Below are 19920 nucleotides of genomic sequence, written 5' to 3'. Positions count from 1 at the left end.
AGGCTGACTGGCATATTGTCCATTTTCGCTACTTTTCCCGAACTAAAGGATCTCCAGATGGTACATCTCACCTGGACATGTATTTGTGGAAAGACCACTACGGTTTCCTGTCACACCGACTTTAAGAAAAAAACTGTACTTTTCCTCGTATAAATATGTCTATATGCAGAAACTATTAAAAAGTAATCTTTATTAGGCCTGATCTTTCTCATTCACTACTTTATATTGATGATCTGCTGTCTTTAAACAATACACATTTAGTAGAGAAGAAATTTAGAAAACGCGCTCTCCAGAGGATACATCTTTCTTGAGCCTGTATTTGTATAAAAACCAAAACGGTTTCCTATCCCGCAGGCCTTACCACAAGAGGGATAGTTTCAATTTTCACGTTGTAAATTACCGTATCCTTACTTGGATAGTAATTTATCAAGGAGTTATGAACATGGCGTGTACCCTTCTAGCATTTGTTAAATCCCGTGTCTTGGGTGGCGATTTCAATCAAATATTATTACTGCAAAAACTAGTGTCAAGGATACATCACCACACGCCTTCACTCTTAAGTTTTTTGAATTTTTCTTATGTGAGATTTTGTGAATTTGCGTTTGGAATTTTAGGGAATCGTTGGAAATATGACATTTCGTTTACGAGTCGACCTAATTCGGATATTATGTTCACAACGCACTTGGGAACAACACCCCAACAAGATCAATACTGTCGAACGAGAACGCCTGGTCCGCCAATCATTCAAGTATCTCGAGACATTCCGTGAAAATAAAAACTAAAGTCAGTGACAGTAAATAATGTGCAGTTAGTTCACCACAGTCTCGAATCCCCCACACCACCATCAAAGGCAACGGGTGCACCCAATAACCCAAGCTATACAATCGGGTTGGGGTGTTTTAAGGGCAGCCTCGGTAATTATGTTTCCCCTTCATCCTCCATCAACCAGCATTCTGAGTCACACCACTGACTTCCGCGCACACCCGGAAAAAAAAGTTGCACAGTACCGGCCGAAAAAAATCGAAGACGCAGAGAAGTGACTTCCTATACCACCAGTACACAGAAATCTATAATTCCGACATTTTCAATCTCTGCATAGCTTTGTTGCACCATAAGAGAATTTGTACTCTACCTCGGTCAAGCGGTTCAAATATTTTAGATTCCAAAAAAAAAAAGCACGGTGCAGATGCCATCACCTTCAGTCTCTTGGCCATATTCCAAAACATGAAGAAGCTACACTGGAACAAGCCTCTTTGCGAGTCATAGGCTCAGTGCTCTGAGCTGACGTGAGCAGCATTTGTCCTGCCAAGACTGCATTTAGAAAACTTGGAAAGACAACACTTCACACAGGTCTAATATTGATAATATAATATGGTTAGTTTATTTAACAGTTTAATACAAAACAATGACTGGTCATATATAGACAATATTCCTTTATTTAACACACATGGAGAACCCTTTCTGTTCTATGTAGGAACAATATTTCTGACACTAGAAAATATAGGCTTTGGCATAAAAGCTAACAATGCCAAACCATTCATGTTGCTTACAGAGGACATTTGTTGGTGGTACTGAGTATAGTGAAGATATGAGGAATATTACCCAGGGTGTTTCCTTCTTTCTTTTGGTCCTACATTTGTACAGTTTTTTGTTAAGTTGATAACAATGAAACAATGGTTTAGCAGGACACAATGTAATCTTGATAGCACGTGACATGTTGCTTATTTGTTGAATATCTATACAACAGAAAGACCCTGGTTCAGTATAAAATACTGTACTGGCTATTTTCACTTCATCCTGATACTTTTTATGTTAAGGTCTGTTGTGATATTTTATAATTTAATATCCTTATGAACTATATAAGGGAGAAATTCACTTCAACTGAAATCCTTTGCCTTATGCACAACAATTAAGAAATCTGAAGAGTAACAAGATATACTACAGGATCACTTTTCAACAGAACATGCCTCTTTTTTTTTCAGAATCACCCAAAATTTCTGTCAACTGCAATAAATTGAATATTCCACACATTAAAATCAATGCTAAAACATTTGCTAGTTGTTAAAGGAGAAATAAAAGTTAAATTCAGATACTAAAAAAATCCTAAGAAAACGCTTGATGTATACCAAAACAACAAAGAGTACTGGAAGCATTGGCCCTTTCAGAAAATGTCACACCTTTCAGACAGTAGGTCAACAGAAATTAAGCAATCAAGTAACAAGAAATTGTGTAGAAATATACACTTGAACTGAAATAAAACAAATCTGATCCGAGTTCAAATACATCAAGACCACTTCTTTTTAATTTAATTTCAAAGTATTAATAAGATATTCCAGAAACCCAGTACCTTACCCTGTGTACAAATTTCATATGTTCAACCTCTGTGTTGTCAAAATACAAAGAAAGATTGGCGAATAAAATGGAAATTAACACTAATAAAATCTCACATTATATATATTATGATACATATATATAGTTTAAAATATACATTTACTCATCAGGTTCATGCCCACTAGTGGCAGCTGCCTAAACTATTGGCTCTGGAGTAAAATGTACACGATAATATGAGTGACAGTGAGAAAAATCTATAAGAAATTGAAGCATAACCTCTAAAACACACAACAGGTAATAGAAACCAGAGAATGATTTGTTTTCACCAGACATGCATACTCAATGATGAATGAAACTGTCTAGTCACGCTAGTCATGCTTCACATGCACACATTTCATGACACAAAAAAAGTTCGGAGCGGCAGTAAAATCCATATAAAGCTGCTGAAACTGTGCATAATTTGATTCGATATAAAATAAATGATTAATAACAAGATGCTGATATCACAATGTAATGTATATGTAACAGTGTTATATACAACGCTGGACTTCGATACTGAATACATTTTAAAATCACACAAGAGCTCCAATTACAGCCTGGACGACACAGCATTTCTGTATTGGATATGTGGCAAAGCCATAAAAGATACATTTATCACCAAATGAAAATGGTCGTCACCCATGAAAATTGCAGTCTGTTAGTTGTCACTAAAAGCACAAAATGTCTGAGATGATGGACGTTCGTAAAGGTATATCTGATCAATAGTACTTTGGTTTTTATAAATTCTGTTATGTTTTATAACCAACTCATCTAAAACCCAACTAATTAAAATGACTAAATGCAGATACTGATCCTTGATAAGGTAATCAAGGTATATTTTACATGTATTACATCTCTGTACTGGTGACTAACAAGCCAAGATGAGATGCTTGCTACACTGAACAAAGTCTTTCTTCATGGACAACATATAGCAAAACAAGTAACTTGCAACACATCATAAATATTGATAAACTGGACCCTTGGCCATATTCCATTTTCTTCGTGAATAATACTGTCTGTTTCACCAGATCACAACAGTCCAGGATTCGTTTGATATGATCTTCAACTATCACATGTTTACATACACCCGACTTGCCTGATTAAAACTTGGACGAATTCCCTGATTTGGCTCGACACACAAGGATTGCATGCAAAGCTTTGGACATTTACAAGTATCCACTGAATTCAGTGGGTTACCAGAGCTATCTGGCTTGGTTCTAAGATCCTGTTTTCACTTCCTGCCAATGTCATGCAATTGCACAGATCTCTTGAAGACTGTAAAACACCAAGATATTTTCACATTCTTGTGGATGAACATGCATTTACTTTCATCAACTACTACATCTGTGACAGAAGACACTCGTGTGATGACTGAAAACTACTGTTTTCTATGTGGAGAATTTTTTTAGATGTACCTTTTCTCTGCAAAGCAAAAAATACTCTGGACCAGCACCGGCCAATTCCATCTCATTGTTGTGCTCCTTTAGTTGATTATTGCATTGTATCAGGAACAAAGCACTCTGAACACATTTGGGTGGACCAGGAACGCCAAAGATGACTGGCCTGTTAGAAATTAATGCAGTTGGATGAGGCGCACAGTCAGTAGTTTGGGTACTGCCTAGCAGCAGGGGGTGGAGGGTGGCGGCTTGGCACATAACTGTTGCTGTAATAGTAGTCATCCCTTTCCACACCCCTGCGCATCACATGTGGTGAACTGTGTCCAATTGGGCCATTAGCCAGGGACACACCTGGTGGCAGGCGGGTAGTATTTGGTGAAGGAGTTGGTTCTGTAAATAAAAGTCGGAGCACAGTGTCTTATACAAGTATTCTAACCTCACTTCCAATGTATTTACAGGATTTACAGTACTATAAGTATAGCTGTGGATAAAACCTGAAAAATGTTTTAAGTTTATGATATCACTATCTTTCCTAACAAGACAGGATTAAAGTATAGTCCATCTTGACATGTATTAATGTTCATATTGCCTCAGTATTAATAATTAATGTTACTAATACTGATACCACATGTAACATCCCAGAATTATTTCAATCCGTTACGTTATGGTTCAAAACTGAATAACAAATGTCTTGCAAAATTGCTTCACTGCCAATTAAACTTCTGTGAAGTGCCATCACATCATACAAGGATATCAATATAATACCAGTAACTATCCCAATACTGTAGCTTATGAAGAACTTTCTTAGTGTTATCTCCCCTTATGGAACTTGTATCTTTGCCAAAGTATAGGGTTCCACTGATCTTTCCACACCAAATACATTGCCACATTTTACAATTAATAAGACTGAGAAAATGGTTTGTCAGCTTACTACCGTAGTTGGGAGGGGGCTTCCCTGTCCTCTTAACATGCATACGGACATGTGACCCTCCACTCTGTATCAAGGAAATGGCCTCAGCATGTGTCATGTTCTCAGTATTGTATCCATTGATGTCCAGTATTTGATCTCCAACCTGAGCAATGATTCAAGGGGAGATATGTCAAAACAGACATGAAGAAAGACCATAGTCTGTCAGTGACAAATGGTTATCTTGAAAAATACAACAAAATGAATATACATTTTAAACTTCTGATTATTTGTGACGCTACGCACCATTTTTTCTTAATACTGAAAGAATTCTGCAGGAGGCACATTCATACCAAGACAGAGGTGATAACATGCACAGTGATGGTGATCAGATGCAGGTTCTTTTGACAAAATGTTAGGTACACATAGGCTGCTAAAGAACCTCTGGGTCACTGTCAGAAAAGGCAACTTGTCGCCAGGGAAGCCAAGAACACGATGATGCATACCAGATTTACAAATATGAACAAATATAACCAATAAGAGCATTCAAAGCTGTTACAAATGATTGCATTAGCATCGAGTAAAGGCAGACATTAAATTCTTTCATTGTTTTTTCACAAAATGGAAAGGAAGATTAAACAAGTCAAGCATGCATGTAGAGTAACAGAAAACAGGTGATCAAGCCGGGCAAAGTAAAGTAAGCATTATGATGTAAGTTTCAATACTTTCAAAAAAGACAAAACAAACTTTCTTTACTATCAAAACTATTCTATTAGAAGACAACAATTCTCAAGAACTATATCCATACTGTTTTTTATTGTCAACAGTGATTTGAGAGGAAATCATCAAAATAATGCTATTTTTCTATATATACATGTATATAGATATGATGGTGAAGAAAACATAAACAAAGCTACACAAAGTTTGTGCTATGTTGTGAACTAAAAGCAAAGTGGAGAGAAGGTGGATGACAATTTACTGGTATAAAGCTGATCATCCCTAACATAAAGCCAGATGCAAGGAGGATGTCACAAGAGGATAAAAAAAAAAGTCAAGAAGAAGAAGAAATAACTTGTGTTAGCCAAGTTGTCCAGCCAGCTGCATGAGGTGGGATTAGTAATACTGGGGAACAGTGACTCACCCGTAGTCTACCATCTAGGTCTGCAGCCCCACCCTCTGCTATCCTAAGCACAAACAAGGGCATGTTGTTAAACTCCTGCCCGCCCCGTATCGAGAACCCAAATCCCCGAGATCCTCGATGTAACTCAACAGTATAAAACTCGTCCTCCTCCTCTGGATCCTGAGCAATGCAGATAGGCACAAAGTCAAGGTCAAACACCATCTAGCCTGCCTCGCAGGTAACAGTCCAAGAGTCAGAATTTGGGGTGGGAGCGGGAGATAAATTTTACAACAGATGTGTTACGCGTCGGTCATTGTCACAAGTGAAATTGTCAGGTAAAAGCCTCATGGCATGGTCCAGGCAAAAACCCCACTCAAACCATAGCCAATACAACATCTTAATAATTTCAAGGTCGAAGTGACAGCCACCAAGCTGATGTTCAACAGCCAAACAGCAGTAGTCATAGCCAAACAATATCGGTCAAGCTCAAATATCAAAGGTCAAGGCCAAACAAACTGCCAAGCCCAAATATCCTAAGTCAAGGCCAAACAGTATAGATCACCCCAATATCATCACAAGGTCAAGGCCTTACAACATACGTCAAGCCTCAAAATTAAATGCCCAGGCCAAAATCTTTGTCAGCTTCTCTCTGATGAGAATTGAATGTCAGAGTGTCAAACAAAGTATGCAAAATGTAGTCAAGGTGTTAGTTCAGTTTTCTGTTCCTCAATTTGCCTCCAGAATGCATGATCTACCGACTAACCCATGATCTCAGATTAAAAATTTCCACACACTGACCTGTTGCATGCCAAATGCTACCTGTTAACCTAATTTACTAGTAATATATTACTTTGGATGTTAGCTGACAGATCTCAATTTATAAAGAACTTTACACTGGCTTTTTATTTACATGAATATGTTTGAAAAATTTTAAGATGACAATGTATAACAACTGATACATGTGTATGTACATGAGGCAGGTATCTATGTGTGCTTCATCTGTACAAGGTGCTTTGTGGAAATACATGTACTTACATGTTCTATACTAAGAAAAAAATTAGAACTTGCTCCTACATGTGGTACACAGATATGACTTCGTCCAAAAGTATTTGCCTGAATGTTCCTGATTTTCTTAGACATCTGTATTGCTTAAACCCTGAGCAGATGCCACCATAAAGAGTTCAAATGCTGCATGCAACGGTCATGAATCATTGCAGATCAAACATGCCAGGTTGCATGAGATGGATAAAAAAGGTGAAGTTCAAATGGTTCACCACTCAGACATTTTTCTTGCAAAATTAATAGAAAATTATTTAAAACGTGTTATTTTACGAATCCTTCATCTAAGCTTTACTGCCACAAAAAGTCCTACTGAGTTGCTTCAATACAATATGGTACAAAATGCTTTTGAAAAAAGATGTCTTAAAATTTATACATACACAATTCCCATGTTTTTATCATGAGAATAGTTGTCAAGATCGTCTGAGTGGCTATTTACCATATGAACCCATCTTTAATAATGGAGATATGAATTTGTTGACAGGCATGATGAGAAATGAATGGAACAGAAAACTGGCACCAACTGGAACAAATACAGATCAATAGTGACAATAAAATAAATTTAAAGAAAAAAAACGAAATTAAACAATGCCACCAAATAAAATGGGGAACATCTACTGGTATAGAGCAAATAAAATGTTCTCTTTTAGCTTTTTTTTTCTTCAAAATAACAATTGTGTATAAATGAAATTTATTTTAAATATCATATCTCAGTTATAATTTAACTTTAAGTATATAGTATATTTGTTTGCACACCAATGTTATGACAACAATGAGAAGTAAGCAAGCAGTAACAATGTTCAATAATATTTACAGTTGGAAGAGTTGAGAAATTGTATTTCCTCTAGTATTTTTATGACTATTATTCCAGTTGCATGTAAATGGATGTACAACATGAAATATTTATAAAGGTAAACTTACAGGTGGTCCATATGGTCTTGTGCGAGGGAGGTCTTTGGGTCGATCGTTCTGCATTGGAGGGTGGGCATATCTGTGGACAATAATTTTTCCCTTAAAAATATACAGTTGTTGCAAAAACAATGCCAAGGATATTTTTCAAATGCATAAAGAGGGTAATGTCAATTTAATATATGTAACTGTAAGACTTTTCTGAATAATGGCTCCTTCTTTAACAACTTAACAGCATTTCAAGGCTGGGGCTAATTTAACAAAGTTACCGGAACCGGCATAGAAAAGTCTGCTAAACCATTAAAGATTTAACCATTATCTTGAAAAGGTCCTACAACTAGATATAAAATCAATAAAGCCAATAACATCCACACAGTTAGGTGTTACGGTCATTTACAGGTAACTATGTATGTTTCTACGCCAAAAATTTCTCACTTAGAGACATATAAATTATTCTCTTCACAGCAATGAAGGTAACAAAGCTCTCTGATCAAGAGAAATGACTGTCAGGAATAGCTAAAGGCCTAAGGGAAAACTTAAGGTCACCATTAGGTGTGCTTCAAGTTACCTGTCACCTGGGCCTTGATAATGAGACGGTGAATACTCTGACCTACGGGATAGATCACTCTCGCTGACTGCTGGGTAAGCCATGGCGTTAATCATAGAACCTTGTGAGCTCTGATAAGACAAATATAAACATGTGGCACCTGAAAACACTGCTATGGACAAGTATTGCTTTCACTTTCTGTGTTTCTCAATTCCATTCTAGTTTCATATAAATGCTATAATACACAAAGTGCAAACAGTTTTATTGAAAAAGTATCTGAAGCTTGCATAAATTGCATGAAAGAATCAAATGGAACTACTAGGAACTAAGCCTTAAAATTCACTTGTCAAAACGTCAATCGTTAATACAAAATATTAAAAATACTTCCTGATGTTTCTCCTACCCCCTTCCTAGTCTTATATTATTGTTCTTTTTACACAGGCAATAGTTAGGAATTATTCTTAGAGAGGATATCAAAATTTTCATTAAATCCTTACAACCATTCATTTCATATTTTAAAACCAAGCCACAACAAACAAGCCACACACATGGTTACATTTTGATGCAGCACGAAAAGCTTTTACTAGCAGACATGGCCAGCCAGAAATCTACCAGGCTTCAGATATATGTCCATAACTGAGAATCATTAGATTTCACAAATCGCACAATATAGTATACATAACTTTCTTAACTCTGATATTGCCAAAAGTGATATTTCCTAGGGCATTTACTAAAGAAAACAGGTGAGCATAAGTATAGTTTTGAAACATCTAAGTATCTAGAGGTGTGCTTGTACATGTATGTATCTGCTTATGTTTTTTTCGCAGCTCAGCATAACTTCCATGACATAGACTTTCCTTTGCTGCCATCAGACAAACCAATCATTCAAACATGCACAAGAAAGCCATCGTCTTATTTGATAAAGACATCTCTTAGCCAAAGATCATCTTAGCTAGAGAACAACACCTGGCACAAGTGTCATCAAACAGGTAGCTATTAAGATCTTGGTGGTAAGTATGCTTTGTTAAGCAGGAGGCGATATCTAAGGAGTATTTATAGGTAACCAATCCATCCCTAGTATGACTATCTATTCACTCAGGTTGCTTTAACGCCTAATTACCTTGACGACATCATAATTACTTTCAGCCTGGTGAACATCATAAACAAAGGAAAGGACACATTTTTACAAATTTGATAAAAGAAAGTAATAAAATAAAACTACTTTAACAATGAATTGCATAGGTGTGACTATTTTTAACACCTTGATCTGTTTTTGACCTGTTTATTTTTATCATCATAAAATGTCAGTAAATGAGTGCCTGTCTACCAATGCAATACAAAAATCAGTCGTTTACATATATGTAACCTTCCATTACTTCTTCCTATCTTACAGTTATTAGAAGTGTTTTCTGACTATCCATTGTGTACGTTACCTTCTTTTTACTATCTTTAATATAGTAAAAGCAGTTTACTTCAAGTCTGATTACAGGTCTGTCCTTTACTTCATATAATGTTGTTTCAAATATACAATGAACTCTTTATTCGTTAGCACAAGTCTAAATACACTTTAGTTTGTACCCTAATTCCTCAACCTTTTTGCATGAAACAAAGCAACTTTCTGTGCAATTTCTACATATTTTTAAGTTGATCTTGAAGACAATACTACATTAGCTGGATTGGCCAATTTCAAGGCTTCACACAAAGCATAATTTCATCAGTTTACACAGAATAATGCCTTCTGAATATGCTTAAATAAACACCTTGCAAACATGCAAAATGGTTGAAGAATTAGTAAGTATAACATGATATAACTAACTGCTGTAGTTATCCCCCCTTAGTTTAACCTGAAAATAAATTGTATGTAGTAGAATTACTCACTCGTTGTGATGTTGAAGCAGTGCTGGACGCATCATCTACAACCAAGAGAATATAAACATGTAAATCATAAAAGCAACAAACTGAAAGCCTTTCACTGTTCAAAAGTTACTACTGGCCAGATTAATGTTCACAAGTAATATGCAAGGTCTACAATAATTGCTGACAGGACCTTGCTGGACTGAGGATTTGTACATCCTTGCACAGCTTATAATGTTTAACTAAGTTGTGAAATGTAGACTCTGTTAACTTACAATATTATATAGATATATGATGTACTAAAACAGATACTATTAAAAGAAAAGACAACAAATAATACACCTGGAAACAGACATTTTTTTTACATACTTGGTAACACAATAGATCAACTATCAATTAGGAATTTTTACCAGTTCATGGGATGCACTATGTTAGAGCAGCCAGAAACATGATGTTACGTCACCCGTACACCACAGTCATATGGTTAGAAGGCAAAACAGAGTTCAGGTGACGTAAGTGGAAACAGCTGCAACCTCGGGTTTATGGAAATAACTTGTTTCTGGTTGGTAAAACTAATAATATGATAGTGTTTTCCATGGCCTCAATGTGCACGATTTAGCATACTCTAAACTGCGATATCTTGGTAGAGCTATATCACAAATTATGTTTTTTAAACTTCTGTGGGATAATTTATCAATGAGGAACAAATATATACATAAAGTCTAGTTTTCTCTTTTCTTTTAACTACAACCCCAAATGTGAATTAAAATATTCTGTGTATCATGCTATTTGGGTCCAGTGTTTGAGAGTACAGTCTACCTAATGGTGGTCCAACAGTGAGGGTGACGGAGTAGCCGGAGTCCTTAATTAGGTTAACAATGTCCTCGTGATGAGTCAGTGAGATGTCACGTCCATTCACTGCTAGAATGCGATCTCCAACGTGAAGTCGATTGCATCTTTCTGCTGGACTGTTTTCAAGAATACGACCTGCAGAAAGAATAACAATGTCGCAAATTGTCTGCAAAAAGATGTTTAAAAAAAAAAGCGCCCATACTTAGCAAGCCTACAGGTAATTTTTGGACTCAATGTCTATTAGCTTGGATATAACAAAGACACATATTGTTATATTCAAATATTATACACAAATATTCACACAGCAGTACTGTCAAGTACAATGACTAATGCTTCTATGAATGTCATTACATATATTTTGATATTAAGTTAACTGGAATATATAGCAATATCAAGCATGCAAAGCAACCTTATATACCCAAAGCATGTATATGATTATTGACAAGACCCTGTGTTCCCACTTATAAATAAAAAATGAAATAAAACTAAAGTGTTCAACAACATAAGTCAAAATAATTTATTAGCCCTGTTGGTAAACCAAGGAAACAACCAAAATGTGGATTTTGGGGCAAACTTGTTATAGTTATAATTAATCCATGCATATGTGATTAATTAGGATTGCTGCCTCCTCTATTTCAAATAATATATATTGTGTTGCATGGAAAACGTACACACGAATGCAGCTTATTTAGCCTGCCAAAGGGATGGCTAAAGTAAATAAGTCCTTCATAATGAAATATTTCCCGTTTTGCGACAGTAAGATCATAGGTTATGGCTGTTTGTGAAACTGTGCTAGAAATATTTATTAAAAACTTAATCATCCCTTTTTAAAATAAAAACGCAGCCTTAATGCACCACCCTGCCTCCATAGCATGTAAGAGTAATAAAGACCCTTATACAGAAGCCAGTATCCCAGTGAGCAGAATGAAATGGTAATAAATGTGCTGACACGTACCGATGAACTCACCTATGGTGGAGCCCGCTTTTGTCACCGATGAAATGATGACAAAGCCGAAGCCCTCCGTCTCTCGTCTTGTCACAGTTACATCATATGGATAGTTGTTGTCAATGGAGTTGCCTCCCCTAAGCTGAGAATCCAGCTGAACATCTATATTTGAAAGAACATCCAAAATTCAGTGAATTCACACATAAGTTGTGAACCATGAATCCAACCTTATATACATATATGTATACATATAGGCATATATATATAAATATTGATGCTTGCAATTACAATGGTAACAGCTGGACAGGTAATGTACATTACTTTACAGGTGATTCATGCCACAAATGATATTTTTAATACTTTGTTGACAATGATCTCTGGTGACAAAAAACTATGTAAACTCACCAATTAAATAAGTTAACCTAAAATTAACACCTGAATTAAGGGAATGGAAAGAGATGTGGGTTTCATCAAATGTTCTAAGCCATAAAGGACAAATTTTAACAGAACTAACACACTGAAATTTTCAGAAACAGGTAAAACTGATGATTTACTTACCTGGGGGAGGTCCTGCTGAGCCACCCAGTCGTCTCCTCAACCCTAATGAGACACGCCCATTCATCGCTGCATTGCCCATCAACTCCACAACCTTGCGGTGTGACTGATTTAAAACTATCTGGCCATCTACAGAGATGATCTCATCATGCGTCCTTATCCGTCCATCCAAATCAGCAGCACCACCTGGCACAATGTGGCCCACGGACACCTGAAGACATAGCAGAGAACATCATGGGTGTTAACACTGCAGCTGATTCTCTGTTCATATAAATGTACATGTATGTAGTACACATTTTAAAATTTTGTGAATATATTATATATTATTTCTTGAATTTCATGGTTGACTTTAATATCAGCTTTTGATCTCTAGTAGCCGCTTTAGTGAACGCGCGCCATTCCCAAGACATGAGCATTCCACAGCAGCTTCAACAGTAGACCACATACGTGTATGTCATCGATGAAGCAATGCACAAAAAAATCTCTTAATATCTAAATCCACCACAGCTCCACCATGTGAAAATCTACAGGTTACTGATTACAACAGGAATGTAATGTGTAATTGCAAGTTTGAAATTTTCATACTGTTTAGAAGATTCTATATTTATAAATGCATCTCCTCAAATGTTTTATTTATCACTGCATGTAATTCATTTCAAGTTTGTTTAGTATTCTTTAATCTAATACAAGGTGCACATAAAGCTGTTATTTCCTATATAGGCATGTCATCTTTCATACCTTTTGTCTCAGATGGTTATGATTTCTAATCAGATAACCCAAATTTGTTGGCAATTTAGTAATTATAACTAACAGATGATCTTGAATACTCATGGTATTAATGAGAATCAAAGTACAGTACATAGCTAAGAATACAACATGCACAAGATACATGTACCTGGTAATCATCAACCATGTACATAGGCATGTGCCTCCACCTGCAAACCTACCTCTATTTATTTATTTGATTGGTGTTTTACGCAGTATTCAAGAATATTTCACTTATATGACAGTGGCCAGCATTACGGTGGGAGGAAACTGGGCACAGCCCAAAGGAAACAAATGACCATCTGCAGGTTGCTGTCAGACCTTCCCACATACGGCCAAACCTACCTGTAATTAACTAGTCAATAGAACACACCATATGCACAGTATATTGCACACACAAGTATATAAAATACCACAGGAGTAAAGGCACTTGTCTCCAGACAAATTGTCATCATGCTGCATACAAGTACTGTACATAATGTTATTAAAGAGGGAATGCCTTACATGAAATTACTTCGTTACAAATAAAATAAATAATCATGCATGTATATTTGCAATATATGACAGCAGTAGTTTTCATGAGTGGAGGAATCTATTGTATTTCATATTTTACATAGACACTTGACAGATGAAAAGATGTTATAGAGGCTGGGGAGATTTGAGACTCCTAGACCAAAAATCTGCCAACTATGAAGTCAGCCAGGCCAGGGTCTGCCTTTTGATGTCCAAACTAGAATGGTCGTAGCAGGAATTTCACAAAAACTATATTTTTTGGGGTGTGTTTGAGAAATTACACCGATGTCTTGGTTTCAAACCTGTACATCAAATCTTACCAAATATTAACTTTTGCAAAACAAAAATGTCTGTTCATCTGACATCATAACACTATAATTACACATGTAGATGTATGTGCACACCTGCATGGTACGTTGATTGGAGAATGTATATTTTCATTCATTGCATTCAGAAATAAACTTTAATATACATGTGGCATCTTTCATGAAGTTTCCATACATGTATGTAATTTTGTTTCAAAAATCATGTTAAACAGAGAGGTAAATTAATCTACGATTAAAAATACAAAGTAATAATCAAAAAGGTCGAAAAAAAAAATGGAAAGTTTTATTCTACACATGCTTAAATATAGGCTCTACACTTACACAGATATTATCCTGTACTGTACTTGCTACTTTGTCATTGATTTTCTGATTTAAACTATCAACAGTAAAGAGAACTACACTTGAATGTCAGTACAATGTAGAGCTTTTGTATATAATAAGGTTCTGAGTTCAGGATTTTCACAATGAGCATATAACAAGCCAGCCAGCATGTGCATCTACTCCCACATGAACAAGGGCCACATGGCATCCACGCCAGCAAGCATTCCCTTCATTTACACCTACGTGTTTAGACATTTCTCCGACAACTAATACACACAACCATGTATCCATGAGCTCCGGCTTCTATGTGTAACTCAATGCATTGTGCTAGATAAACAATTACAGCCCCTACTTTGGAAAGCTCATGTAACCCAACAGTACAGGATACAGCCAAAATGACACACGTTCATGTACCATACTAAGCCTCTAATAGCCTGGGGCACAGCAATACTGTTGTGTGTCAGGTCAGAGTAGGCATAAAGCACCTTAAAGCTTTTCCCATAGATAAATGGAGCTCTAAACATATTTTTGGCAATAATCTTTGGTTTTGAACGTAACCATAATTTTCCTTGGTCCTACAGATTAGAGCATTTGAACAGTTATGAAATCATTCTTCTTTTTTTGTTAACTTCTGAAACACAACCCTTTCAAATGGGTTGCTTAGCAGATGATTCAAGTTTACTATCAATCTAACTAAATTATTAGAATATAGCTTATAGTTTAATTTATTTTTGCAAGCTCCCAGTATTTCACACCTAAGTACATGTACATGCACAGGCTGCTTAGCAATTTTTCAAAACAAATACATATACGTATATGGAGATCAGGCAGTATGTGAGTTACACAAAACTGACTTACATGTATTGCCCACCTACTAACAATTGTCATGATCATATCTAGTCTGTCAGATTGAATAAATAGGGATGTCAATGAAGATTTCAGCACTTTGGTTAGGGATTCTCATCACAGAGAAACTTTAAGCTTGGCAATTTGGGAAGTCTTGAACATAAGTCACATTCACCTGTCATCACCAATTACGTTTACAGTTCCACACCTGCAGTAATGTTCTATCTGGGTTATCTACCTGTTTGCTACATATACTATTGGTCACATGCCTAAGTGACAGTTGAGAAGCATGAACAGGTGTAAACAGCATAACTACACCAAAATCATGTTTACTTAACTGTTACAAGTGTCAGATAGACTCATTAGCTACACAGAAAACGTTAAAGGAAACAAGTTGGTGTATTATCCTTAAAGATGTAAAATCAACAGCACCACTGTCAGTAATAATGTTACAAGAAGCATGTTATGTCATGTAGAACATCAACCTTCAAAGAGGGCTAACTTGTGGCTGTGGGGAAACATTTGATTTCGGGCCAAATACAATGTACATGTGTTTGGCTGTGTTTCTACATGAATGTACCGTAGGTCTATTTTTAAGTTTTTAAAGTTTGTCTGTGGAGCATGCATACATAGTGTTTTCATGTAAAAATCTATCTAATCAGGAACTATGTACACCTGTATTAATAGAGAAACATTTAATTGCCATGTTTCCACAATTTACAAGAGGTAATATTAAACATAAATGACGCAAATGAGTAGCACATGTTTATCTGCTACTCCAGTCATCAATAATCTAAATTTACTATTCCAGTTCTACGTGATTTTACATATGAAATCAGATACTTCTAATTCAACAGTAAATGAAAACTATCCTTGGTATACGAATGTAGTTGTCTTACCTGTGATCCTTCTTCTGTTCCTCCAATGATTCTGAAGCCAAAGCCACTTTCCTGCCTTGTCAGAACAACATTCATTTCTTGCACTCTGTCATCATCAGAGAGACGACTGTAGCTGCGCGGGGACTGGTTTCCTGAACTTGGCGCTGGAGGAAACCTTCGAGGAACTCTGGTAATGTTACTAGGTGTTGGTTCTTCTGTCTCAAAGGAAGTGCTCTGTCTGGAGGGACGGGCAGTGCCACCAGGTGACCCATGCTGGTAAACTCTTGACGGATCCATGGGCGCTCCACCCTGGAAGTTGTTAACGTGGCTGCCAAAACGTTCATGTTGGATATATGTTGGACTTTCATATGTTCCATCAGGCCTCCTCATTGGTGGTGAGGAGTAGGGCGACCCTGGATGTGAGTGTCCTGGGTTATGTCCCCCTGGCGCCCAGGGTCGATTATTATAAGGTCCACTGTTATAGTTTGCCCGATATGCAGGTGGTCCGTTCACATGATTATTGTGGAATTGCGAATTATACCTTGATGAAGGAATGAAATCTGGTATAGCACTAGAATTTTGAGCATAGTTCGATGAAGTGGGTATTGGGGTTTTACTCCTCATATCATGGGCTGTGGGAGTTTTGGGGCGGTGAACTTCTGGCCAGTAATCTGGCCCAGTGTTCCGCCCCATCATTTCAGGTCCAGGAGTTCGACTGCGAAATTGCCCTGGTCGGGCGTGGTCAGTTCTATCATAGCGGCTTGATGTATCCCTATCAAAGTCTCTTCTTTCCCCAGAATTGTGCATAGCAAAATTTGACCAAGGATACTGATGCTGTCTGAAGTCAGGTCTGTACCTATTGTCCCCTCGTGGACTGTGGTCGACCCATCTGTTGTCTCCCCTTGGACCTGGGGGAGGTCTTGTTGAATGGTCCACATGGCTAGAATTTGAACTAAAATCAACCCTAGAATTATTTGATTCACGATTAAAAAACATTCCAGGTCCACCATTTTCACGAGGAGGCGAGAATTCTTTTTGAGATGGGTGTAAATCACTTGCAATTTTGTCCAACCTTTCCATCTGTTGAGAACGATTAAGTCCAGGTGAAAGAACTTTGGATCTGTTGTCCACCAACTGACCGTCAAACCGTGTTGGTGTCTTTGGTCGATTATCAGTAAATGTTGGGGTCTTAGATCTTGAATCCATTGAATTTGGAGTCTTGGGTCTGGAGCTATTATAGGAGTCTGTTGGTGTTTTGCTCCGAAACACTGAAGAATCAGTTGTGGTCTCACTTGCATCTTCAGAGACAGCTGTGGGTAAACAAAACAATTTGAAAAACGAATCTTTCTTACTCGGCATTTCAATACAGAAGCATACATACACATGGACATTACAGAAAGAATAAATCAAAAGTATCGGGTCTGCTCCACACAAAGCCGCCTTAGAGTTTTAATCGCACAGATGTCATGATGAATCAGTGTACGATCACAGCATGAGCTCAGTTGTCCGGTTGTTGTCTAGGGTTGTACTATCAGAAGTCGGGACAGCCCGGAGCACAGGTACGCCCCAATAGGAGCAGCACAGTAACACACAGCCCCATGATTATGTTGTTTAGACAAATACACAGGTTAAGGCCAGTACTTCTAAGCCCTCTGTTTTGCCTGACACTCATATCCTACAACGTCTTGCATTCCACAGCAGGCTATGTGCCCCCTAGGCCGCTTTCTAGAGTATATCACTGGCATAACAACATACAACGCATTCCTGGATGGGAAAAACAGAGAAATGCCAGTACAGGGAAGCAGTGACCACAATTGCAGTGCATTGAAGCCATATGTCTCTTTACCTCTGTCTTAATGCCAGCAATATTTTTTCTGATCTTCATCCAAATATACCATATTATCCCAATGCACTTGCTTACTTCCTGTCAAAGGAAGTTGAAGACAAGGATCAACCATATGGTAGCTGTTTTAAAATCCTTGAGGAACTTTGCTTCCAGGCAATACTTTGTCAGCTTTGTCCTGGCCTTTTGAAGCATTTGCAATCTAAAAGATTGCAGAAAAAAAACAGAGACACTTGAATGAAAGCTGGATCATGTTACACGTACTTATACCATATCCCCTGAATTAGCCTTAAAATATTGCACAGACATGCCGTAGTAATGAAGCATGAGAATATATCAATCCTCTACCAGTGATTCTTTGGAATGTTTGTAAATGCTAAGATATTAAACAACTGGCATATGCACACCTTAATATTTACTCCAGAGTATCATAATATTCGAACAACATCCAAGGCTTTAAATCCAAGGCAAACGGACAGCCCAAGACAGGATTCCCAAGGTGAAGATCACATGGCAAAGCTTATCAAGCTTATCTTGTTCAAGAATGTAACTGATTCAAATGTTCAAATTTCACCCAGTAGAGTCTTCGATCTTCTGGCAACCAGGATCTCTCGATGCAATATCACAGAGAGCCTAGAACAGTTGCATCTCCTGAATCTTTATGTGCTGGGTCTGCAGAAGTACATGAAGAGCAGCCCACAGCCAGCAGGTCAAATTTACTGGTTCACAGAAGGCCGTGGTCCACCACACTTCATCAGGTAGGGGTACTGCAGAATTACAACATGTGCCCACACTCTTGGTTAGCAGGCCCTCAGTCCAAATCAAGCAGACCAGCCAGACACCTTCACAGGCAAACTTAGATCTAAGCTAAACAAACCAAAGCCACATTTCCACCCCTATCAGCTATCCAAGAGCCTGTTGCTATGGAAATAGGAGGCCCATTTGCAATCCACCTTACTTACTCCAGAAGGCATAAGTAATATCAGTTAACCTGACAGAAGTGTACACATGTACATATGGAGGGGGGATAAGGCTGAGATGGACAAGTCAAGAATTTCCCTGATGGCACCTGAAATTGAAAAGCTGTTCAGCATTGTCTAATGATCTTTCTTCATGCTACATGTACAACCACATTTGTTAACATTTCCAAGCCATTTCTCCCAAAATAAACTTAAAAAAAAAGAAAAAAAAAAAAAACATGAACTGAGGGACAAAGAAAAAGTTTTTGAACTAGATGCAAAGTCTAATCCTGATGAAACTGGGAATAATGGTATATAAACCATATCTAAGCAGTCTATCAGGAGAAACCTCCCGAGCAAAAGCACATTTGACGGGCGATAAACCCGTACACACCTGGCACATATACATGTACAAGCAGACTAACCCCATCTTGCACCCTCCTAATGAACAGGCTTATCTCCAAAAATGACAGACAGCTTCTTATCTATACTGCTTAAAAGTTGGCATAACATTGCCATTTCCCTTCCACCTTACAGCACTAAAGCTTCACCTCAACAAACAACAACATCAATTGGCTGGGCAACAACATAATGAGCCGAAAACTGGAACAGACATACCGACGAAAAACATAGGAGATGGTTGATTATCCTTCTTCAGATGACTAATTCATCTCAGAAACAACACTAGTGCACATTGTCGCCAATGAGCATGTCGACCACCAAGTGTGCTATCACTAAAAGTGAGACGGAAAAACAGTTGTGTACTTCACAATATTATTATGCTGCCCTGAACTAGCTTCACCTACATGTTCTTGACATTTCAGAGATATCATTATTAAAGTGAAAGAAAGCAAAAAAAAATACCATCATAAAAATGCACCCTAAACCTCTTCTACTCGTTTGCAGGTGTTTCTTTGAACTGAATAAAATGGAGCCAAATTCTTGAATCATAG

General features: G+C 37.3%; 1 protein-coding gene across 1 annotated transcript in view; it reads right to left on the bottom strand.

The window, feature by feature from the left end:
* Window positions 1-1353: 1353 nt before the first annotated feature.
* The window catches only part of LOC135470985 (membrane-associated guanylate kinase, WW and PDZ domain-containing protein 1-like), a 77346-nt gene continuing 58779 nt past the window's right edge, over window positions 1354-19920 (bottom strand). The window contains exons 16-26 of the mRNA XM_064750034.1: window positions 16187-17475; window positions 12520-12727; window positions 11971-12123; window positions 10983-11150; window positions 10188-10222; window positions 9430-9456; window positions 8331-8440; window positions 7775-7844; window positions 5816-5974; window positions 4699-4840; window positions 1354-4157 (exon numbers count right to left, since the gene is read on the bottom strand). Of these exons, the coding sequence (XP_064606104.1) occupies window positions 3970-4157; window positions 4699-4840; window positions 5816-5974; window positions 7775-7844; window positions 8331-8440; window positions 9430-9456; window positions 10188-10222; window positions 10983-11150; window positions 11971-12123; window positions 12520-12727; window positions 16187-17475 (2549 nt within the window). The 3' untranslated portion in view covers window positions 1354-3969. The remainder of the gene's footprint in view (window positions 4158-4698; window positions 4841-5815; window positions 5975-7774; window positions 7845-8330; window positions 8441-9429; window positions 9457-10187; window positions 10223-10982; window positions 11151-11970; window positions 12124-12519; window positions 12728-16186; window positions 17476-19920) is intronic.

The sequence above is a fragment of the Liolophura sinensis genome, chromosome 7 (genome assembly GCF_032854445.1).
Source record: "Liolophura sinensis isolate JHLJ2023 chromosome 7, CUHK_Ljap_v2, whole genome shotgun sequence".
In the NCBI taxonomy this organism is placed as follows: Eukaryota; Metazoa; Mollusca; class Polyplacophora; order Chitonida; family Chitonidae; genus Liolophura; species Liolophura sinensis.
This window is presented reverse-complemented; position numbering and strand designations above follow the sequence as displayed.